Source organism: Phoca vitulina, unplaced genomic scaffold (assembly GCF_004348235.1).
Source record: "Phoca vitulina isolate PV1807 unplaced genomic scaffold, GSC_HSeal_1.0 scaffold36, whole genome shotgun sequence".
Taxonomy (NCBI): domain Eukaryota; kingdom Metazoa; phylum Chordata; class Mammalia; order Carnivora; family Phocidae; genus Phoca; species Phoca vitulina.
Window position 1 is genome coordinate 10470928 of NW_022589739.1, and position 23852 is coordinate 10494779.

Below are 23852 nucleotides of genomic sequence, written 5' to 3' on the forward strand. Positions count from 1 at the left end.
GAGCCGTGGAGGGGGGGGGGGGCAGAAGTGTCGGGGGGAGCTGTTTGGGGACTGAGAGGGAGTACTGCGAGGGGATGGTGTAGGCGTTTGAGGAGGCAGGGGGGGCCTCTATCAGTGTGGGGTGCAGCGAGGAGGAGCTGGTGGAGGAGGTTTAGGGGGGCACCCACCTCGTGTCCCGGCTCCGCGGATGCGAGGGGGCTCGCAGCTGAGGTTGCCCGCACCGCTGCTGTTGAGGAGGGCCCCCCCCGGGCGGCACAGGGAAGCCCCCGGCCCAGGTCCGGACCCCTGCGCGCTCCGGTTCAGCTTTAGCAGCTCCATGGCCCCAGCCCAGCCACCGCCTCCCTCGGCTCGGCCGGGCCGGCTCCCGCTGCGGCTCCACCTGCTCCCGCGGCGGTTCGGGCGGAGGCTCCCGCCCCGCCTGGTCCCCGCCCCCAACCTTGGCCCCTGCCCCGCCGCTCCTCCTCTGTTCGCCCCGCCTAGGCTCGCCTCCCTCCCAGGCTCGTCCGCCTCGGTCCCGCCAGGTGACTCTCCGCCCCCCTCCCACGCTCAGGACTTCCACGCTCCCCCCCACCCGCCCGGACTGTCCTTCAGGCTCGCCCCCTCCCTACTCTCTCTGGTCTTCTCCTAGAGATTTCCTTCCCGCCCACTCCCCTTCAGCACCGTCCCGGTTCGGCGGAATTCTTGGGAGTGTGTGTGTGTGTGTGTGTGTGCACGCGCGTGTGTGCGTGTGTTGGCGAGGTAGCGGTGGGGGTTACGGGTGGTTGGAGGGGTGGCGGGGAGGGAGGTTGCGGGGTGGCGGGGAGGAGGGTCAGAGGGGTTGCGTGGGGCGCGGCTGCCGTGGGATCTAGCATTTCCCCTGGTGGGTCAGGGGACGTGGGGGTGGCATTTAACACAGTGGCATCAGCCGCGGGTTACTGTACTATGCCGCAGTGGCTCCAGTGACCGCGACACTATCGCTACATAGTCCCCCGTATCTCCTCTCCAAGGGGCTGGGGTAGCCCCTGCATCTGCCCCCACACCCTCCACCTCCCACCTCGGGGCCCAACACCCAGGTTCCCATCCAAAGCTCCCAAGGAACCCTCCGCAGCGGGCAAGGATGGCGAGGGGGTTGGTGGCGGCGGGCAGCATTTGTCCTCGAGGAATCTTGGCGCGCAAAAGGGCTGCGCGGAGGAAGAGTCTGACTTGGGTGTGAGGGCAGCTTGGGTAGCAGAGAGAACTGCTTAGAATAAACGGGGGAGGGCTGGGCTGATGGTGGGGTTTGGTGCCAAAACCGGCCCAGCACTGGCACAAGAAGGAAGGAGGCGGCTGGCTCTCGTGGTCTCCAGGCAGCGCCCACCCTCAGCGACACACTGACGCTCCCTGTTTGCTCTCCCTGCAGGTGGAGCAGCCTGTGTGGGGTGTCAGGTTCCCATGAGAGGGGACTGGAAGGGGGCCAGATCACTGGAGTGAAGCGGGAGCAAAGCTAAGGGGACATGCACAAGACTGAGGTGGTGGGTTCAGTTCCTTGGGCACAACTTGCCTCCACTAATATTTCAACCCTGCTGGCTAGCCATTCTTCTCCATTCCAAGGAAACTCCAATATGACCTTGAAATTCCACTCTCCAGCCCCCAGCAGTATCTGTTGGAGGTGGGGGCATCAGTCAAAGAGCAGATCAGACTGTGAATGAGGACTGAGTTTATGGGGAATTCAGAGAGCCCTATCCAATTTGTCTTTTGGAGAGGACCTGTTCCAGCTAGCACTGAGTTTATAGGTGCTGGGGCACTGAAGGAGGATTTAGGCCTGAGGTGGGTGGGGATGTTGTCACCTGTCTACCCCCACTCCCCTCCTCCTGGCACTGCCTGCCTTCCCCATCAGAGTGCCCTGGACCAGAAGAGCCTGATTTGCTGTTTGTTCAGCTCCAGCACAGGTGGCATGTCAGATAACCTGCTGGACTTTTCCCACATTGGATGACGGTGGGGTGTGGGGGCGGGGAGCAAAGGAAATGTAGGAGAGAGAGAGGAGTGGAAATAGGAGTAGACAGGCATTCACTTATTCAGCAAAGTATGTGCCAGCTATAGGGCTGTGTGCTAGTTGTCTGATATATTCTGTGCTCCCACTCTCCTGGGGGACAGTGACAGGTAAGCCAACGATTACAGCATATGGTTGGACGTGCATCTGAGAAGATGCACAAGTCACAGATTTAGGAATCAGCCTGGCTGCCTTACTCCCTTGTGCTCCTTCACCTGTAATAGAGGCTGTGACAAAAAGCCCAGCCTCCTCTCCAAATACGAGGGATTTATTCTTCAGCTGCCGAGAAGCTTTGGGAAGTCAGCCCTCAACTGCCAGCCCCTTGGGGCGTTGGCTGAGCCGAGGAAAGCCTGCTCAGGCGAGGTCATGTTCCCTTCCCGAGGCATCCTGCATTCAGTGACTGCTCAGCACAGAGGTACAAAGGTTCAGCCTTCTCACCCCAACAGAGGACAACTCTGAAAGACGTGCACAGCTGTTCACGGGGTTGACTGAGGCCTTTGTGGGGACGGAATCACTGCTCCGCTTCTCCCTTCACCCTGTCCTTCTTTCATCCTTGCTCTTGCATAGGTGTTGACTCCAAGAGCACTCCTTAGTAAACATCCTCCACAGTAATCTGTCTTAGACTCTGCTTCCTGGGGAACATAACTGCCTCCCTCCCATAGTCAATCAATCATGAAGTCCTGTTGATTTTAGCCACTGAGAGTTCCTTGACTCGGTCTGCTTACATCTGCACCAACATTATCCCACTGTTTCTTGCACTGCTCTCCTAGCTTCTTCAGTGGTCCACCACCTTTTACTGATGCCTCCTTACATCCATCCTCCACCTTAAAGCCAGAGTGATATGTGCAGAACACAAATCTGATTGTGCTGCTCTTCTGACCTTTGCTTTGGGGATAGAGAAAACCTTTTCACAGAATCTTTGAAGCCTGTGTGGTCTGGCTCCTATTGACCTCTCTAACCACCTTTAGTTCCCCCCCCCCTTTTTTTTGATATATTCAGCCAGTAACATGGCTTTTGCACATGGTCTCTGGAAATTTTCCTTCCTTATCTAATTAACTCCTGCTTATCCTTCTCCTCTCAGCTCAAGGTATCAGCATTTCTCAGGGACGTTTTTCCTGGCCTCCGCTCCTGTGGTAGGTGGAATTATGAAATGGCACCAAAGGATTCTTGCTCTTGTACAACCTCCTTCCCTAGAGTGTGGGCAGAACCTGTAAACATGATGAGATGCTACTTTCACAATTATGTTATATGACAAAAGAGATTTTGCAGATGTAATTAACGTCACTAATCAGTTAACCTCAAGATAAAGAGATTATCCAACGAGTTCTAACCAAGTCACAAGAATTTACTCTGGTTGGCAACAGAAGAGGAAGTCAGAGAGATTTGAAGAAGGAGAAGGATTTGACACACTGTTGCTGGCTTGAAGACGGCTGGGGCCGCAGGACAAGGGATGCAAGGGGCTGTGGCTGGCTTGAGGGAGGAGTAAGGCGCAGAGCAAGTACCTGAGAATGAGCTACCTCTAGCTGAGAGCAGTCTCTGGCTGACAGCCAGCCAGAAAATAGGGACTTCACTCTTATAACCACAAGGAACTAGATTCTGCTAATGACAGGAATGAGCTTGGAAGCAGGTATTTCCCCCCCAGAGAACCCAGAAAAGAATTTCATCTGGCTGACACCTTGACCTCAGCCTGGTGACACCCTGAGCAGAAGACCCAGCCATACTGTACCAGACTTCGGGCCCACATGCCTGCGACCTAATAAGCGGATGTTGTTTTAAGCCTCCAAATCCATGGTAATCTGTTGTAGTAGCAATGGGTAACTAACACACCTCTCAGTCACAGGAAGTAGCAAATACAGACCCTTGCAAGCCACGCAAGGTAGAAGTGGAAACGCTAGAAATTTGTGAAGATTTAAAAAGATTTGGAGTAACTGCTATGGCAGCTGGTGTGGAGAGCAACTTGGGCGGTGGGGGGGTGGGGTGGGGGGGAACCTGTTGAGAGTCCATGACATAACACAGGTGACAGATGATAGCGGCTTGAGTTAAAGTCATGCAGGCAGTGGAAAAGATGGATCCGGGAGCTATTCAGGAGGTAGACAGAATTTAGAGGATGCTTCCATGTGGAGGATGAGGGAGAAGGATGAGATTAAAAGGAATTAATTTTCTGGTAACTGGATAGGAGCTGTTTGGTGATCACCTACTCTGTCCAAAGCACATTACTTTTAATCCTCACCAAGAACTATATATTTCGGTCCAATATGATTGATTACTATTTTAGCTGAAAAAAACTGTGGCTCAGAGAGAGAGGGAGAGAGAGTGAGTTTAAGTAACTTGCCCAAAGCCACAAAGCTACTAGGTGGAAAAGTTACAATTCAAAGCCAGGGATTTTGGACATCAGAATTCAGGTGCTTATACAATGATGCTTCCAAGAATGAGAAAAAGTTTTACTAAATTTCTCTGATCACCTTCTTTCTCTCATTTTACACAATAGTTTTCCCAATGATTTTGACTTGCAAAATCTCTCATGTCTTCTCCACCCCACCCCCTCCCCCCGCCGCCACTCACGCATACCATTTCTCACTCACAATAAATAACCCGGCCTCCCACTCATAGAGAAAATAGTAAGCATCAGACAGCAACTCCCACCAGTGAATCTGTTCCATTTTGGACGTGGTAAGTTTCAGATGCTTATTAGACGTCTAGGTAGGAATTCCAGTAGGAAGCTGAGTATACAGGTTGCATAGGAAGTAATGCAAACCATAGAGTTGATGAGAGTGTGTTAAATAAGAAGAAATGAGAAGCCAGGTTAGAAGTCTGGGATAGACCATATTTAAAGGCTGGATAGAGAAAGGCCAGCCTGGGAAAGAGACCAAGAGGAGCGGACAGAGAGCTGGGAGGAAAACAAGGGGAGCAAGCCATCATAAAAAAAGAAAGGGAAAACTAAAGAGAAAGGAGAAGGGGAGGAGAGGGAGAGAGAGAAAGAAGGAGAGAAAGGAGAGAGGGACAGAGAGAGAGAAGTTAATTAATTTCCAATGCAAGATTCCTGAGAAGGCAGGGAGGTATGGAATCCAGAGGACATGTGGAAGGTTCTAGCTTTTGATAGGAGTAGAGACTCAATTTTAAGAGGAAGTTAGAAGAGAATAATTATAGATGAAAATAAGTCATGGCTGACCAGCTAGCAACTATTATTTCCTAGATGACTTGGCAGCTAAATGTGGCTTTATGACCATGTTCTGGACCGTGGCTGTGGGTAGAAGTGAGATAGGAGAGGAGTGGACTGTTTCTTCCTCCTTGCCCTTTCCTGCAGGTTGAATGTGAATGTGAGGGTAAGCCACCTTCAGTCATGCCATGAGGATAACACACTAGGGATGGCAGAATGATAAGATAGTAGGAGCCTGGGTCTCCTATACTCAAGCTGTTTTACTATCCAGGTTCTCTTGTATGAAAAAGAAACTGCAATCTGAAGGCCCTACATATTTTCTCCTCTTGTCATAGCAACTTGTTTTGTATCTTAATTAACATAAGAGGTGCATAGATTTAATGGGAGCTGTTATCTTATATTTTCTATTTTCTCTGTGAAGTTGGAGATCTGGTTATCAGTGAGTGGTGTGTGTGTGTGTGTATGTGTGCGTGTGGTGTGTGTGTATGAGTGGACAGGACTGAAATTTTAGTAGTCAGGATGGTTTAAGAAAACTGTATAAAATGGGAAAGGGGAAGTGGATGCTAGAGGAATGTAGTAAGATAACTAGGGAAGTGTTGAGGACCCACTTAGGAGTTGGTGACCATGAATTTCTAGCCGTATCAGTTTCTCCAGCAGGGCTCAGATAGTTGGATGCAAGCATGGAGACTGTTGATTGTTCGGTTCATCCAAAGCTGAGATTTTGCCAGTTGGGTGGGAGTGAAAAACAAAGGGACAAGGGCAAAATAATGGGCCATGAAATCCTAGCTGGACATGGAGAAGACGGAGCTATGAAGTAGGTCACAAAGTCTAAAGTGAGTAGGCTTCAGGAGGTGGAGCTTTCAGCAGTGAGAAAGGGAAGAGAGTAGTGCAACGATCATATCGAGGTGGGTCAAGGAGCAGGGGTGTATTGAGAGTGAAGAAGCAGCATTGGTGAGCACAGAGGACCCCAAATCTGTGCACTGAACTGTGAAAGGAAAAGGAGCCACCCCTTTCTGCAGAGAGTGTACTATCCTCACAGGACTGCTGGTTTTAGTTAACATGGGAGTTGGGAGAATGTCCAAAGAAGCTGATGTTGGGAAAGGGGTTACAGAGGGGGAAACTCCTCTGAGAAGCTTTCCTGGGTTAGGTGCCTCTCCTATGTACTTCCGTAACACCTTGTATCTCTCATGATGGTAATTCTTACAGTTACATTTTTAATAATTGTCCTTTTGCTTACCTATATTCCAGGGCTCTGGCTCCTGTCATTCAGGTTCTCAAACCACTCTCCACACTATTCTCATTACTTGTTCGCTGTCTTTATGCTCAAGGAAGCTTGAATTGCTTATAGTTTCATGGTGCATTCCATGTTGTTCATTGCCCTTGTACCTTGCTCATACTGTCCCCTCTAACTAAATGCAGATGGGCAATGGTGAGGTGAGGGCCAGAAGGTGGTGGATATAGATTGTTTCAAGAAGATGGTTTATAAGAGGAAAAAAACTCCAAGTAATTGGTCGAGTGGAGAAGGGGGAATACTTTGGGCAGAAGAGGGTATGAAAATGAAGTGCTAAGATGGTGGAAGATCATTTCTCAAAATCAGGAAATTCCATCTCTGCCAGGGATTAACTCAGCCTTTAGGGAGAATGGGATTGTTCAGGATCAGGAAACAGGGGCTTTAGATCAAAGCAAGGAGGGAACTGCAAAGTCAGTATGGGTGACCAGAGGAAAGAGACCTTGACCCTCGTCCCAGAACAAGTCAGAAACCTAAGAGGTCAAGGAAGCAAGTGCAGGATGTCCTGACAGAGGGCCAAGCTCAGTTCTGAGGGAAATTGCTGTTCTGATTCAAGCCTTGACCTGCCAAGGTTGTCACGTTTTTTGGTTTCTGTGTGTGTGTGTGTGTGTGTGTGTGTGTTTTGAAGGGGAGTGCTGGCCCACCTAGCTTGACTCTTATAGCTAGAATAATTTACCTTTCCCTTGGGGAAGTCTCAATCACCTAGCTACTGCCACACTGGCTCAAGTGTGGGCACATGATCCTTCTTTCAATATTCTATATCACAATTGAGATAAGAGGGGAATGTTTAAACAACACTTCAGTAAATGTTCTGGGGAAACAACTAAAGAGGGGAGAATATAGTGCTTAATGTACAGTCAGATAACCGGCTTTAGAAGGGACTGCTTCTTCTAGGGATCTTGCAGCTCCAGCAAATATCAGCGCTGTCCCCAGGAAACCCAGTATTCACACACACACACACACACACACACACACAGCGGTGTGAGAGCGTGGGATAGGCTCTGCCTCCAGCACCTCTGGTTCTGACACACACGCACAGCTCGGGTCCAGTGCTAGGAGAGGAGCCAGTCACGGTGCAGTCCTCGGGGCGCCCACTCGCCCACCGGCTCAGCCCCTCCCTCTGTGGCTCATTAGGCTGCCTTCTCTCCACATCTTTCAAGGCCCTCTCTTGTCTGCATTTCTGTGATGTGCAGCTATGTTTCTGTGCTGAGCTCCTGCCCACACATTCCCTGCCCACGTAGGAGGCTCTTCTCTTGGGATAATTAAAGAGGGAGCAGGCTGAGAAGACAGACGGGCTGCAGCCAGAGCAGGCAGGGATGTTGGTCAGAGGAAAGCAACCAGGGGAAGGAGCACCTTACAGAGCCTGGGGCTTGTGCTAGGGAGAGCTGAGCACACACACACGGGCTGGCTCTCACTGAGAGCTACACTTGGCTTCAAACATGGCCTCTTGCGGGTAGGCCAAGAGGGGCCTGGATCCCCCAGGTCAGGGCCTCATTTGAAAGCTAAAAGAGCCACAGGAAGCCTCACCCAGGAAGCCCCAGAGAGGGCTTCCACGAACACACTGGAGTTACAAGCCTGTGGGGCCCTGTGGCACCTGTTGGTGAACAGCAAGGTTAAGGACAACAAGCCAAGATAGTGAAACTGGAAAGGCAAGGCCAGACACAGAGAGGGCCATGCATGTTGGATGAAAAGCACAAGGATTTTTCAAGCTGTAGGGGAGGGCAGTCCTGAATACTCCCGGCCATTTGATAATGCTGTCCCCAGCAGGGCTGCCTCAGGCTCTAACTTGGCACAGCTTCCTCTGTAATGGCTTTTGGCATCATCGCTGCTGCATTTTAGTCTTTGCTAAAAAATCAGGAGTTTTTACAAGCCAGTTGAGACCACGATTCTGCCCCTAAGATTCCATTTCTCCCTGTCCCGAAGATTTTCGTTCTCCCAGCTTTACAAGGCCTGGGCACGAGGTAGAAGGGGGGGTGGGAATGGGAGCCCTGCGCCCTCTGCTGGCCAGGCCTGGCATTGCCGGGGCCGGCCGGAGGCCCCGGGGCTGAGCAGGGCCACAGCCCCTGGGCCCCACGGCCTCAAAGGCACAACCTCTGCCGGAGGGGTAGGAATAACGGGCACAGCTACCATTCATTATTAAGCAGTTGCTACTTGTCAGGCACTGGCAGGCAGTTTACAGTCATTATCTCGTTTACATTTTAATTCTCCAAGCATTTCTTTCGACAACCCTGAAAGATTGTGTAGGAGGCTGAGAGTCCCCCAGCTAGTAAGAACTAAAATCTGACTCGAATTGGCTCCAAGCTCTTTCCCATCTGTTGTGCTTTTAGGCCAGCCTCATACTTGCCCTGACTTGGGTCTTGACTCTGACCCGCGCTCTAACCTGGCTTAACCATCCTTCTCTGATCTGAGCCTCAAGCCAAACCCTAGCTTCAGCCTCAAGCTAGAACCCACCCACCTTGCTTCCTGCTCCTGGCACCTAGTGTTTGCACTGGATCTTTCCCTGGGTTGGATGGCCCTTCTCCCTATGAATCTGATTTCTTCCCAAGCTTGATACTTAATTTCCATCTGTCTCTTGGGCGAGCAGCCAAACTCTCAGAAAGAAAAAGATGAAGTAGGGAGGCCGGAGAAGCCTCTGTATGTGTGTGTGTGTTGGGGGGAGGGGGCTGTAGCTAACTGGGAACATTGAGGAGGAGTGTACATCTCCAATCTTAGCCAGGCCAAGGTGTCCTGAGGTTACTGATCCCAGAAGAGACGTGGGTGAGGCCCTAGGTCCTGTGGGAGGGAGAAGAGCTAAGCTAGAAGCAGCTGGGCTCTCAGCAGCAGGGTCTGGTAGGAGAATTACAGCTCACCCCTCTAGGAATCTAGCAGCCCCTCCAAAACTTCTGCCCTCCTCCCACAGCTGTATGGGGGCAGCTCTTCTCCAGAGCACTGGGTGGTCCTTTGTCTTTGGCTGCAGCCCTGAGGTGAACACTTGAGCACACTGGGCAGGCTTGCTGGTGATTCACAAGCTTTGCTCTGCACTACCAGCTTCTTCTCCCCAGGCTACCCCCGATACTACTTGCAACAGTCATTCTTAAGAAAGGTGGGAGCTTGCCTGGCCTCAGCCGCAGCTGAGGCAGGCCCTTTACTTATCTCCCTAAAAGAACCAGCAAGGCAGACCTAGGTTTTATTCCATGTGACTTGGGACCCCTGTGATATTGGGCAAATCATCTAGTCTCCCAGAGCCTTGGTTTCCTCATTTTAAAATGGGGTAGTAGTAGCATCTTTCTAATGTACTTGTGAGGATTGATTGAGACAATGCACTTAACCCAGGACCTGGCATAAAATAGCTTCTCAATAAGTCATATCTAATATTTTTAGTTGTTCCATGGACTTCAGTTTCTGATTTGGAAAAATAAGCATAATAACAGTTTAAGCTTCCTAACGTTGTTATAAGAGATAATGAGGTAATGTATGAGATAGCAGTTATGAACGATTCCCCAACAGGTGAAAAAATGGGACCTTTCCTTGATTCCCTAAATCAGACAATCGTCATCTAAGCTTTTAACCGCCCACCTTACGGAAAATTTAATCTCATTTTATGTTTGCTGACTTTCTTTCACTCTCTTTTCCCACAATTTAGCGTCTTGCAAAAAGCCTCTGTGGGTTTTATGTTGAACAGACTATCTGGGCGAGAGGAAGGCCTGGGCTTAGAGACCATGCTGCATTATGGGATATGCACCTTGCTCAAGCCAGTGCTCCCCCTAGGTGGTGCTGCTCTGAGGCTCCATTGCAGGGTCTTGTAGGAGTTTGAGCCAGGGTAATCTTTCTCCCCTTTACAAAGACTCAATTCATAGTGGTCCCTATTCTGGGCCCCCTGTGAAAGTGGGGTCCAGGCTCTTTTCCTCCCCAGAAACCCTGTGATAGGTAGAATTTTGGCTCCCATTACCTTGCTCTCTGGTGTTATTTCTGTGATTATGGCAAAAAAAGGGACTTTGTGGAGGTAAGTGAGATTAATAATCGGCTGACCTTAAAGTAGAGAGATTATCCTGGATTATCTAGGTGGACCTAATCTAACCACAGGAGCTCTAAAACGCAGAGATCTTTCTCAGCCTTGTAATAGAAGGGGAAGTAAGAGATACGAAGAATGAGAAAGATTTCACAACAACTTCATTGGCTTGAAGATAAAGGGGTCATGTGTCAAAGAAACAAGGGCCTTAGTTTTACAACTGAAAGGAATTGTATTCTTCTAATAACCTCAGTGATCCTGGAAGCAGCTTCTTCCCCAGATCCTCTAGGAAAGAGGCCAGCTCACCCAACACCTTGATTTTGGCCTTGGAGGCCCTGAACAGAGGGCCCAGTTGTGCCCACTGTGCCGGAATTTCTGCCTCACAGAATTGTGAAATTATAAACGGTTTCTGTTTTAAGCTGTTAAACTCATGTTTATATGAAACACGTTATAGCCGCAAAAGAAAACGAATGTAATACTCAAAAATCCATTCTTTTTCTTAGTCTTGGGGACTCTCCTCTCCTCGGGTTCAGAAGCTCCTGCTTCTTCAACTCTAAGCCCTCCAAGACAATTGGGCACAATTCACCTAGAACCCCTGGTTGTCACAAACAAAAGTTAGGGTAGAGAGTTTCTGAAAATTTCTGTTTTTGACTGTGTAATTCAAAAAGCTTTAGGGCACCTGTGTGGCTCAGTTGGCTAAGTGTCTGACTCTTGATCTCAACGCAGGTCTTGATCTCGGGGTTGTGAGTTTGAGGCCCGCGTTGGGCTCCATGCTGGGCATGGGGCCTACTTAAAAAAAAAAAACAAAACTGTGAGTCTAGGGGATACAAAGATTTAGCTGCTTTCTTATGATGGGAGGAGGGATGAAATGGACAAAAGCTAAATGAGTATCTCAATAAAGTTTCCTGCTACATATATAAGTACTTAGCTTAGTACTTAATAAATACACAGTAACTAATATTAATATTAATATTCTGCCCATTCTGCCTGTCCTGACCTAACTCTGTCCAGTTTGATCCCAAATTGTCAAAACAGTGTCTGTCATGCAGTGATGGAAGTCACTCCAGCGCTAGAGGACCCCAGCATGGAGTTGCTGATATTCAAGATGTCTTCTGGCAAGCTGGCTCCGCCATGAGGAAGCCTCCTCATCCTGGAACTGCAAAGGCAGAGCTAGACACACCTCTGGCCCCAGAAGAGTTTTGTTTCTGCATCCAGGACAGGGAAGATGGCCTTGCGCTGTAGACCAGGACTCTACGGGGGTAACAGGAGCCACCTCTTCTAAGAGAGCCTTCTCTTGGAATAGGTGTGCACACTGTGTCAGTGGAAAGCTTATTCTCAGCTCCCTAAATCCATCGGGTACCACAAAAATGGCCTGTATAACATATCCACCCATTCTAGCTCAACACAATTTGAGGGCAGAGATGGTAGAAAAATCTCTCAAGAAATCGACACACATCTTTCTCCAACATTGGGCCTTTATCTGTTTCAACTCCCATCTCTTTGGTTGCCAAATATCTATCTGAGGACACAAGCTGTGTCAGGCACAGTTTTGGCCCTGAGGAGACAGAGATGAACAAGACAGACTGAGTGCCAGCCCTCATATTTTGTGAGGAAGAGATCGCAAATAAGCACATCTTTTTAAATGAATTAATGTGTAATGATCCTCGTAGTGCCTCCCTCCTGACACCTGGACTCCAGCCGCAGCCTCAGTTCCTATGGCTAGCTGAGATAGTTTTGTTCCCAGTCTTTCACGTCTGGGTGCACCTATGTCACCTGCATCCACCATATCCGAAAGGTTGTTCAGTTTTGAGGACACCACCAGTTCTGAGGGACTGTCTCCATGATTACACATCAGCAGATGCTCCCACTCATCCTGCCCTGACAGCACTGAGGGCCCGACCCTTCATTCTCTTATACTACCTGTAAGAATCATTCTTGATATTTGGTAATTGATGATTTAGCATCGTGAAATCATGGGCCAACCTGATCACCAGAGTTGTTTACATCTCCTCTGTGGTCTCGCTTTCATGGGTTCTTGAAAATCATACTACAAGCTCTCCAACCACAAGCTCCCAAATCTTTGCTTCCTGCCCAGTAGGGGATGTCCCCACCTAAAACCTTTCCAGCACTAGTATAGTAAGAGTTTTTTTGCCCATGTTTTTCCCTTGCTCCTTCTCCTTTCTCACCACCATGGTGCTTCCCTGTGTGGCCCTGCATGGGGGGGTGCCCCTTCCTCTTGGGGACCATAAGTAATAAATTGTTTTTTTTTTTTTTAAAGATTTTATTTATTTATTTGACAGAGAGAGACAGCGAGAGAAGGAACACAAGCAGGGGGAGTGGGAGAGGGAGAAGCAGGCTTCCCGCCGAGCAGGGAGCCCGATGTGGGGCTCGATCCCAGGACCCTGGGATCATGACCTGAGCCGAAGGCAGACGCTTAATGACTGAGCCACCCAGGCGCCCCAGTAATAAATTCTTCTTTCAATGGCATTGACCTCTATGTGTCATCACTCAGTCATATTGATAAATTAAATCCAAGGTACATTTCAAAATGCCACCTGGTACAGCTTAGACCAAAGACTGGCCAGGCCCTGGAGGAGCTAAAGTTGTGAGCAGGGTGAATGTGATTTGGAGATGATATCAGATTCCTCCCCAGAGACCCCACAATACTTTCTCTGCTCCAAGCCTGCAGGCCTCCCTCCAAGTATGCCAAAGTTACTTAAAGACTCCCCAAACACTAATCTCCAATTGGTCCCAACCAGGATGTTCCACTCCTAGTCTCTATCTGCCACTCTGTATTCTGAAATACCATATAGAGGGAGGGCTGGATTTCTGGCAGCACCAAAGCCAGCTTGAACAACTGACAGGACAGCGCAGGCCCAGGTGAGTGGCCCTGGAAGCTCTTCTCCCCTTGAAATCAGTCCCGAACATGGGGTAGCCCGAGCCCTAGGCTCCAGGGCTGGGCCAGAGGAAGGAAGAAAGAGGAGAGGTGTCTGCTCTAGTCCACTAAGCTAGGTCAAATCACCCAGAGTTCAAAAAGTTAAGGATGCACACTCTGGAATGAAATATAATCGTCAGTGTGTATATGTGAACATATCTGTGAAAGCATGTGTACTCTTAACAAGAGTGTGATGCATAACCCAGCTCTGCCTTGGCTCAGCACTGATTCTCAATTCATCATGTACTCCAGCCCCTTTGAATCAAGCCTACCAGCTACTACACAGCCCGTGCCCCTCGCCCCTGTGACTCAGAATTCAGACAGAATTCATCCTGGCCCACCGTCGGCTTCACCTTTTCCTGTCCCTACCATAAATGCTTACTGAGGAAGCAAATACTTTATTGAAGTGCAACTTGCAGGTTACATTTGTGAACTTCCCATATGGGAGGCATTTAAAGGATATCTTGGAAGAAGAGGGCTCTGGGTGTTTTTCTGTGTGTTCACAAGTGTGTGCACACCTGTGGAGGGCATCTGTGTGTCCATGGTGTGTGAGTCTCAGTATATGGGTCTTTATGAGGTGCATGAATGAATGTGTATATATTATGTGGGTTTAAGACATACCTATGTTTGTGAGAAAGCATATGTGTTCTGAAAATGGAAACTGCGGAGTATTTTATACGGAATGCAGCCTTGGGTGCAGTATGTATATATGTAACTGCGTGTGCGTGTGCGTGCGTGTGCTCGCGGGGGGTGGGGGTAAATGGGTGCTATACTCCCATACCTCTAGGTGAGCATCTACCCCCCAGTTCACTCCCATCTCTGTACCTAGCAGACGGGATGGCAGAGTTTCTGCAAGCAGGTTTTCCTACAACTCTGGATTCCCTCGGAGGAATCCTAGGGCTAGGAATGGGTCACTCTGGGTCTGGGGGTCCCTCCTGACCAGTCCTGCCCTCTCCACCCTGGGAAGTTCCCTCCCCAGACTCGCCCTCATCATCGGCTTCAGCCAGGTCCTCAGGCATTGGCCACTCTCGAGTCTGCCACTCGAGCCGTTCGATGCGGTAAGCGATCTTGAGTGCGCTGGACTCCAGCTCGGCCAGGAGGCGAGCGAACTTGGTCTGTAGATCATCGAGTTGCTCGTCAAGGCCTCGTAGCCGGGACTCTGTGGCTTCCTGGAGGGCAATCTCAGCTGCCTCGGCATTTACGTCCAGCTTGTTCATTTTGAGCAGGATCTCACGGCCCTTTTCCTCCATGACGACCTGGGCCTGGGGATACTCGCTCAGGACTTCCCGCAGGTCCTCCTTGCTCAGGCAGAACAGGTCTGAATACCCCAGACTCTTGATGTTGGCTGTGCGGCGGTTCCCAGACATGTTTCCTGTGGCCGTGGGCAGACACATGGGAGGACAGTTAGTCAGGATAGGTGTGGGGGTTTTCAGTCCTGAAAGTCCCCATCTCCATATTTCTGCTTTTGGGCCTCTCTATTAATTCTTTCATTCAGTAATGTGACTGGGGACCAGGCCCTGTGCTGGGTGGGTAATAGTGATCTGCCTGCAAGAATTCATAGTTTAGAGGCAATAGGCATTTAACAGGTTAGTTACAAAACAGTGTAGCTGGTGCGGTGTAGACGTATGCATCCAGTGCTGTGGGAAGATAGGTAAAGAGCCCCTCACAAGCTGGCAGAAACTTTTGGCTAGCTTGGAGGAAGTGATGCCTGACTGAGCAGGAGGTCAGAGGGGAAGGGCAGGGGGAGGGGCGGGGTGGCCTCCCAGCAGAGGGATGGGGGCAGCAGCCAGTTAGGTGGCTGGAGCAAACTGTAAGCAGTCCAGAGTGGCTGAAGGACAGGGTGGGAGGAGAGTGGAAGGAGGAGGGGAGGGCGGGGCAGGCTGGGTGTGGCAAGCCATGCCAGGGAGTTCAGACCTTATTCAGTGGGAAAACACTGAAATATTTTAAGTGGTGGAGCTGTATGGTATCATTCACATTTTAGGAAGATATTGGTGAGGGGTTGTGGGGAAGATAGATTAGGCTGAATGCTGCAAAGCTCAGAGCTAGAAGGACTCAGAAGGGGCACAGGAACTGAACACTTGCTATGCACCAGACACTGTCCTGAGGCCTTACCCACAGAACTCCTCTGATCCTCACAGATAACTCTTTGGGTTCTTAAAATCACCCCTGTTGGAGAGATGAGAAAACCGAGGCCTCAAAAAGGGAAATGACTTGTCCAAAATCATGTAGACAGCAGCTGACTGCATCCAGGAAGTGGAGCTTGAAGGGTCCTTGGAGGACAGATGTGAGGCCTTTGGAACAACTAGAGAGTGAGATCCCCAGGCTGACAGCCTGTGTGGCTTCTGTCAGTGACAGTGCACTCCCCCCACCCCCGCCATGTTCTTCCATCTCCTGGAGCCTCAGTGCCTTTGCTTGTGATGAGGCATGCCAACAACGCCTACTGCACAGGCAGATAAAGGAATCAATGAGCCAGTGTGCAGCACCTGGCCTGGCCTGGAGTTGGTGGAGTGAATGGCAATGCCTTCCTTCTACCCTCCTTTCCCCTTGGCTGTGAGAAAGTTCCTTGTACTGACTCCAAGTGTGTGTCCTTATTACCTCAATGACCTTGGACAGTTTCCCAAACATCTCTGTCCCCCAATTTCCTCACCGTGAAAGTACAGATAATAGTACTGAGTTACGGTGAGAATTGAGTGAGTTGGTACATGTGAAGCACTTTGAACGTGGCATGTAGTTAGTGTGCAATAAATATTATCTATTCTTATTCTTATCATCTCTGTCACTTTCCACTGATCTGTTGGTATCTCGGGTTGACACCCACAGAGCAGATCTACCTCCTCTTCCCAAGGGTCCACACTGTACACTAACCTTGGCTCAGCTTCTTCTCAGGGGACAGGCCCTCCATGTCCTGCTTCTCTTGTAAGCCCTCTAGTGACTCAGGTCAAGGCCAGGTTTCTGTAGCCTGTAGGCCCTGAAGTACCATTTGGTCTCAGGAGAGGGTTCTGCTGTCCCACCCACCAGCCCTGTCCCGGAACAAACGCTGAGGTGCCTACCTTTGATGTTGATGATGCTGATCTCCCCAAAGTAGAGCCCTGCACCAAGCACGGCGTACTGTGTGATGCCATCATCTGCCACCACGGCCAACTGACCCTCACGGATGATGTACATCTCCCGGCCAATGTCCCCCTTGCGGCAGACGTATTCGCCTGGCGAATAGGTCTGGGGCTGCAGCTTTAGCACCAGCTCCTCCAGCAGGCTGGCCTCACAGTTCTGGAAGATCTGCACCCGGCTCAGAGTAGACAGGTGTACGGACACGGCCACTTCTGCCCGCAACCGCTCAGGCAAGTGCTGTAAGATGGCTACCTCGTTGGTCATCTTCTTGTTGATCTGCAGGTGCTGGTACCTGGGGGCAAGGGCAACAGTAGTTCCTCACCAGCCCCCTACATGCCTGCCTCTATTCCTTCCATCAGGGTTCAGCTAAGCTTCGGCCAAGGACCCGATCACCCTGAGATCTCACAGGGGTCATGGGAACGCTGGATAGTTGGCTGATGAATATCTTCATTCCAGGATCACTTCACAGATATGTTTATACCTCTTCTTCCTCACCCAGGGCCTGAAAGCCTCCACCAGTTGACAATGAATAAGACACCCTTTACCTACTGTCAAGTTTATCCACCCCCCCCACCATTCAGTGACGCCTCGTAGCATCCCACTGATACCTACTTCAATGACTGAACCCTGTATCTAGCGGTCCTCTGCTTTGGCTCCTAGCTTGCTGACATTTCCTTTTGTTCATCCCATCGTATGGACACCTATGACATAGTCAACCATCTTGTTGGCCATCCCCTGGGAAGTATGGCTCTTCTCCCTTTACCCCTTCCAGGGCCTTCTGAGCCCTACCAGGTAGTGGCAGTTTTTATTCCAGGTTATCCTTCCTTGGGTATGAGTTCCTCTCCCTATCAATCTCTTATCCAACCCAGCCCCCTAAGTCCAGATGCACCTAGTAGAAGACATTCTTTTCTAAGCCCCACCCAGCGACCCCCCCACCCCGATGAATGCCATGCTCTAGTTGCCCTGCCTGGCCCGCTAGGCAATAAGGACCCAGCCACGTTCCTCAGGCTTTATCCAGAACACCTCTCCGTGTCCTGGTCTGGGGCCCCAGCATCCTCACCAGTCAATAACTCGCCGCTCCAGCTGGCGGTTGACATTCTGCTGCTTCATGTACTTCTTCACCAGTGCGTGGTCCGGGTAGAAAGCTGCATCTGCAGTGTTCATGTTGTAGATGACAGAGCTCATGCTCCCCATGATGGTGGCAAAACCCATGACAGCCAGCAGGAAGTTGCCCACCATGAAGAGGTACTCTTCCTCCCGCGCGGGCAACGGTGTATCGCCCACGGTGGTCAGGATCAGCGTGGAGAAGTAAAAGCTGTAGAGGTACTGGCGCCGCAGACGCTCAAAGCCAGGCTGCGCGGGGTCAGGGTACACCCAGGCATCACGCCCGAAGCCCAGGTACCGGGACAGGGCAAAGTATAGGCAGCTGTTCCAATGGATAACAACAAAAATGTAGAGCATCAGCTTGGTGATGCGAAAGACGTTTGGGTAAGCTGTGCGGGTCTCTGTGCGGTCAAAGGCCTCAAAGAGGCGGGGCACACGCAGAAAGCGGTTCAGCCTCAGCATGGGGGTGTGTGGGCCCAGCCACACATAGGCCACATCTGTGGGCATGAGGGAAACCAGGTCCAAGAAGAAGCTCCAGGTGCGAACATAGCGACTTGAAATCCTGCCCTTGTCCTCCACCAGGATGCCTTGGTCCAAGAATCCTGGGGATGGGGGGGTGGAGACAGGCCGGGGTCAACCATGAGATGGGGTCAGGCATGGGGCTGAATCAGGGCACCTGCCTGCTGCTGTAATAAGGGTGAGGGTGGGCAGGCCAGGATAGGACAGGGAGACAGACATGGGGACAGGGTGGGGGTAGGCATAACCTTGCTCCAGGGTTTCTGGGATGGGCACAGGGGTGTTGTGAAGCATGGAGACATGTGAAAGTGCTCTCAAGGAGAGGGTCACTTCCTTGTGACTAAGAGGCCCTCTTTAGGAAGGTAACATGAAACAAAGGGTCAGCCTTGGGCTCACTGACCTGTGTGGAAGCGTACCACGATATCCAGTAGGTATAGCAGGTCACTTGTATAGTCCAGCACTAACCAGGCCACCAGATAACTGTGTTGCAAGTCAGGAAAGCAGGCTCTGTGTGGTGGGGACAGAAGAGATTGGCTCAAGAGCACCCTCTGTGTAAGGCAATCTCCCCAAGGCACTCAGCACTCTGCCCTTGGGCCCTCTCTTCTGTGCTGCCCCTCCTTCCAGCCTGGCCCAAGGGCCTGCCCCTTTCCTTGGCCTGACCCTTGAGCCCTTATCTCTGCTTAAGGCCCTTCTTTCAGCGTCCTGCCAAACCTGCACACGATGATGATGAGGTTATACATTACTGAGAAGACCATTGTGTTCAGCCACCAGTAGTAGTAATCCCCAGATGGGTCTAGGACAGGCAGTGACTTCCTGTGGAAGGAAGAGGAGAAGCAGGGTTTCATTTTTTTCACCAGACATTCATTGTTGAGTTTGTCACCGGGGACATCAAGAAGAATCAGGCTCCATCCAGTTAGGTGGACAGATGGGACGCAGGGGACCAGGATCTCTCACCTGGTCTTGGATGGGGCAGAGGGGCTAGACTCTGTCGTCTTCATTTGCTGTCCTGGCTCATGCTTCCGTGGCCTGGTGCCTGGAGGTGGGGTATCCAGGGCCTCTGCCTATAGTGCCTGCCTGCCTGCTTGTCTGGAAGAGGCTGCCCTTGGTCTCCCGCTGTGACTCCTCTGCCTCCAACTTCTGAAGCTCTTAGCAACACAACCAGGGCCAGCCCCTACTGAAGGTGCAGAGGCAGTGTGGCCCCAGCGCCCCACCCTGTCCCCCAGGGCCTGGGCTTACACCTGCCCAGCTAAGCATCTCTAATGAGGTCCCTGGAGAAGGTGGGGGTGCATACCTCAGAAGTAAGCCTGGGCCTTGTTCCTTCCCCCGCCCTGCCAAGCTGCACAACTTAGGGGTCCTCTAAGTCAGGAGAGGGGCCTGCCACTATAGGCTCAGTCATTCCGTTTTACTTTGTGCAAGTTCTCTGCTTGGGCCTCATTATTTATTCATTTAACAACTATTTACTGAATGGCTCATTTGTGTCAGGTGCTGAATTAGTCTCTAGGGACAAAGCTTGTCACATCAAATGTGAGCTCTGTTTTCATTATCTGCACACTTATCTACATCCGTGCCCACTTTACCTCATTTTTTTTAAAAAAGATTTATTTTATTTTATTTTATTTTTTATTTTTTTTGTTTGTTTTGTTTTGTTTTTTTTTAATAAATTTTTTTATTGTTATGTTAATCCCCATACATTCCATCATTAGTTTTAGATATAGTGTTGCATGATTCATTGTTTGTGCATAACACCCAGTGCTCCATGCAGAACGTGCCCTCCTCAATACCCATCACCAGACTAACCCATCCTCCCACCCCCCTCCCCTCTAGAACCCTCAGTTTGTTTTTCAGAGTCCATCGTCTCTCATGGTTCTTCTCACCCTACGGTTCATCCAACCCCCCCCCTCCCCCGCTACAATCGTCTTCTTCCCTTCCCTCCTTAACATATATTGCATTATTTGTTTCAGAGGTACAGATCTGAGATTCAACAGTCTTGCACAATTCACAGCGCTTACCAGAACACATACCCTCCCCAGTGTCCATCACCCAGTCACCCCATCCCTCCCACCCCACCCCCCACTCCAGCAACCCTCAGTTTGTTTCCTGAGATTAAGAATTCCTCATATCAGTGAGGTCATATAAGATTTATTTATTTTAGAGAGAGAGAGAGAGAGTGTGTCGTTTGTGTGTGTGTGTGTGTGTGTGTGTGCACGGGCCAGGGGAGGAGCAGAGGGAGAAGGAGAGAGAGAATCCCAAGCAGACTCTCTGAGCATGAAGACTGATGGGGGCTTGATCTCATGAACCCGAGATCCTGACCTTAGCCGAAATCAAGAGTCGGACTGCTTAACCGACTGAGTTACCCAGGCACCCCCCACCTTACCTCATTCTTACTGGATGAGTGTGATGGGGGCCATTCTGTGGAGGTTTTGCCCCATTCCTTTCCTGTTACCTCTAGTACCTGATCCCATCAGCTATTCCATGTGTTATCTAGATCCCCAACCTCCTTCAGTTTTCCCTTTCTATGAACATGCTTAAATCTCTCCCATACCAAAACAAACAAAAAAATCCTGAAAATTATCCCTCAACCTGATGTCCCTTTCACTTCTATCATCTTTTCTCAGTCAACAGGTCATAATCAGAAAAACTGCTATGAGCCAAGCCAATATTATGCTCAATATTGGGGATAAAAGATGAATGAAACACACTCGCTGCCCTCTAGAAACTCAGAGTTTGGTAGGGGAAATAGTCAGGTAGATAGGCAGTTACATATCAGTTTGATGGGTACTCTATTAGGTGGATATACATAAGGCTCTTACACTATAAGAAGGGTCCCAACTGAGCCTGGGTTCTGTAGGATGAATAGGAGTTAGGTCTAGAGATGGGAGAATGAAGAGCAGTAGAGGCAAAGTGCATAGAGTGTGCAAAGGCATAGAGACTTTAAAAAACATGGGTGACTGTGAGACATCAACTGGTTTCTGTAGAGAACATGAGGGGCTATGGGTGTAAGAGGAAGCTGAATGGAGGACAAGAGGACAGCCCAGGGAGAGCTTTCTCAGCCATTTTATAAAGCTAGGGTTTTATCTTAAAACAATGGAGAACTTACGAAGTGTTTTGCATAGTTAAGTGGTATGGTCAGATATGTATTTTTGGAGAGTTTCATGGAAGAAATGTCTATAGTCCCCAACATTTTATTTTATTTTTTTTTGAAATCCTCTTTTCCCATGGCTTCTGTGACACCATAATTTCTTGGTTTTCTGTTTATTTTTTCTTAGTCTTTTCATAAGCTTGTCTGTCCATCCTTTCTGTGTTGGTGTTTTTAAGACTCTGACCTAGGCCTTCCTCTCTTTCCATGCTCCTGGCTCTCTCTGGCCAATCTTGATTGCCCACAGGATCTTCTTTCCCATCTACTGACTCCCAGAAACTCTGAGCTGCAGACCCATCTATACCACTAACTGCTCGCTGGATGTCCTTACTTGGATATACCACAGTCACCTTTAGCCCATTGGGTCTATAATTGAGCTCATTATCTTCCTTCATCTGTTCTTTCTCTTATAATCCCTCTTTCTGGTCTTTCAGGCCAAACATCTAGCACTAGTATTTATTATTATTACTATCATTATTATTATTGTATGACATTATGGCAGTTTTTAAAAATGGTCACAAATTCTTTGACACCCCTGCCTTGTGACTGTTTCAACCAATAGAATATAGCAGGAGTGACTTCTGAGGCTGGATCATAAAAGGCTATGCAGCTTCCTTCTGGTTCACTTGGGAATGCTCGTTGTCTGGAAGCTCCCCATCAGGATACTCCCTCTTGGAACCTAGCTGCCACACTGTGAGAAGTGCAAGCCACAAAGACTAGTCATGTCTCTGTACTGTGTTTGACAGTCCCAGCTGAGCTCAGCCTTTGAGTTGTACCAGCCCAGGCATCAGACATGTGAAGAAGAGTGAAGAAGCCTCAGATGACACTAGCCACCAGCCTCAAGTCACCCCCAGGCATTCGGGTATCTTATATGAGGCCCCAGGCATCATGGACTAGACATACACCATTCTTGCTGTGTCTTGGTTGAATTCCCAGAATCTGTGAGCATAAAGAAATAGTCGTTGTTTTACACTACTAAGTTTGGGATGATTTGTTATGCAGTATGGTAGCCAGAACAAACATATATTAAAAAAGTGCACATTTCCTAAGTATACAGCTTGATGAATTTCATAAAATGAACACACCCATGTAACCAGCACTCATAAGAACCCCACTCTGCCCCCTTCCAGTCCTTGCTTTTCCAAGCATAATCACTAGCCTGACTTCTAATACCATAGTTGAGTTTTGCCTGTGAATGAACTTATATAAACTAAGCATCAGTTTTTAATCCTTTTATTTTCCTTTCATATGCATCCAGGCATCAAGCCCTGGTGCCCTACCTTCTAATGTCCACATGTCCATTTCTCTGTAACTTTACTACTTCAGTTTGGGCCTTACCAATTTAACCATGTATAAAATTCTTTATAGTTCTCTGTTATCCCAAGGATAAAATCTAAACTCCTTCACATGGCATACAAATCTCCCATTCCTGACCTCTGTTCATGTCTTCAGCCTCATCGCTAGTGTTTCCTTTGCGTGTTGCCTGGGCTCCAGACGTGCTGTACTGATTGTAGTTCCCAAAGCACCTCCCCCCCTGTTGTTCATTCTTCCTTGCCTTGGTATGGGCTGATCCATTTCTTTTTCTTTTTAAATACTTTTTATTTTAAACGAATTTCAGGCTTACAGAAAGTTGCAAAAAAGGTGTAGAAAGTTCCCGTAAACTTCTTAGCCACATTCCCCTGTTATCATCTTATATAACCAGAGTACAATGATAAAAACCAGGGAATTAACATTGGGAATAGTTTGAACTAAACCACCGAACTGATCTGAAACTTTCATTTCTCTTAGTTTACCATACTCTTGCTTGTTTCTCTGCTCAGACATCATTTACTCCTGAAGGTTTCCCTAAGCCCCTTTTGCCCTTCTTTCCCTTAAGGACTGAGGTCTTGCAGGGCAGATATGGGTTCTAATTGATCTGGCTGGAATCCTGCCTGGTGTGGAGGTGCTTACTCCGTGTTCCTTGAGTTAATGAACAAGACGGTCTCCAAGGCGGACCACGGGGTAGCTGGTGTTGGGGAAGCTAGGAAGGGGCGGTCATCGGCCGGGTACAGTCCAAGCTGTGCGCGCAGATGGGGCAAAAACGACCTCGTCTGCAGTCAGCCCTCTCGTGGGCTCAGCTTTTCCACAGGCCCCGCGTACCTACTGACTCCTCCCCTCAGACCTACCTTTCGTGCTAGCTCCGCCCCGTCCAGCCCACTCTTCCACCCTAAGCACCGCCCAGGACCATTGGCCCCGCCCCCCACGCTAGTCTTCCAGCCTCTGTTCTCTCCTAAGCCCCACTCCTGGCCTTTCCATGCCTCCTAAAGTCGCGTCCCTCCTTAGGTCCCGCCTTCTGCCCTCTGGTTCGACCTTTCCTCCTCAGGCTCCGCCCCCGCCCTATGGGCCTCCGCCTCCCCAGAAGTCTTTCCCTATGACACGCTGGAGTCCTTCGGAGGGGCGGGGTTTACAGCACGAAGGGGCGGGACCCAGGGAAGAGGCGGTACTCCTCGCTCGGAACGCCGTCGGCGACCCCGCCCCGGCGCTCGGCCGTTGCCAGGAAACAAGCATCGGCGCTCCGGCTCTGGCCGGGTCCAGCCAATGAGCTGGCACGCCACTGCCCAGCGGTGCGTCGC

The 23852-nt window shown here is 49.9% G+C and overlaps 2 protein-coding genes across 3 annotated transcripts in view; both read right to left on the reverse strand.

Moving 5' to 3' along the window:
- Positions 1–443, reverse strand: part of CCKBR (cholecystokinin B receptor) — an 11287-nt gene extending 10844 nt beyond the window's left edge. For both annotated transcript variants that reach the window (XM_032427409.1, XM_032427406.1), the window contains exon 1: positions 168–443. In XM_032427409.1, coding sequence (XP_032283300.1) covers positions 168–318 — 151 coding nt within the window. In that variant the 5' untranslated portion in view covers positions 319–443. The remainder of the gene's footprint in view (positions 1–167) is intronic.
- A 13844-nt stretch (positions 444–14287) lies between these two features.
- Positions 14288–19119, reverse strand: CNGA4 (cyclic nucleotide gated channel subunit alpha 4). The gene is given in 7 exon segments (XM_032427405.1): positions 14288–14748; positions 16427–16776; positions 17545–18190; positions 18505–18611; positions 18816–18917; positions 19059–19101; positions 19104–19119. Coding segments are annotated over 7 exon segments (1725 nt in total).
- Positions 19120–23852: the final 4733 nt, after the last annotated feature.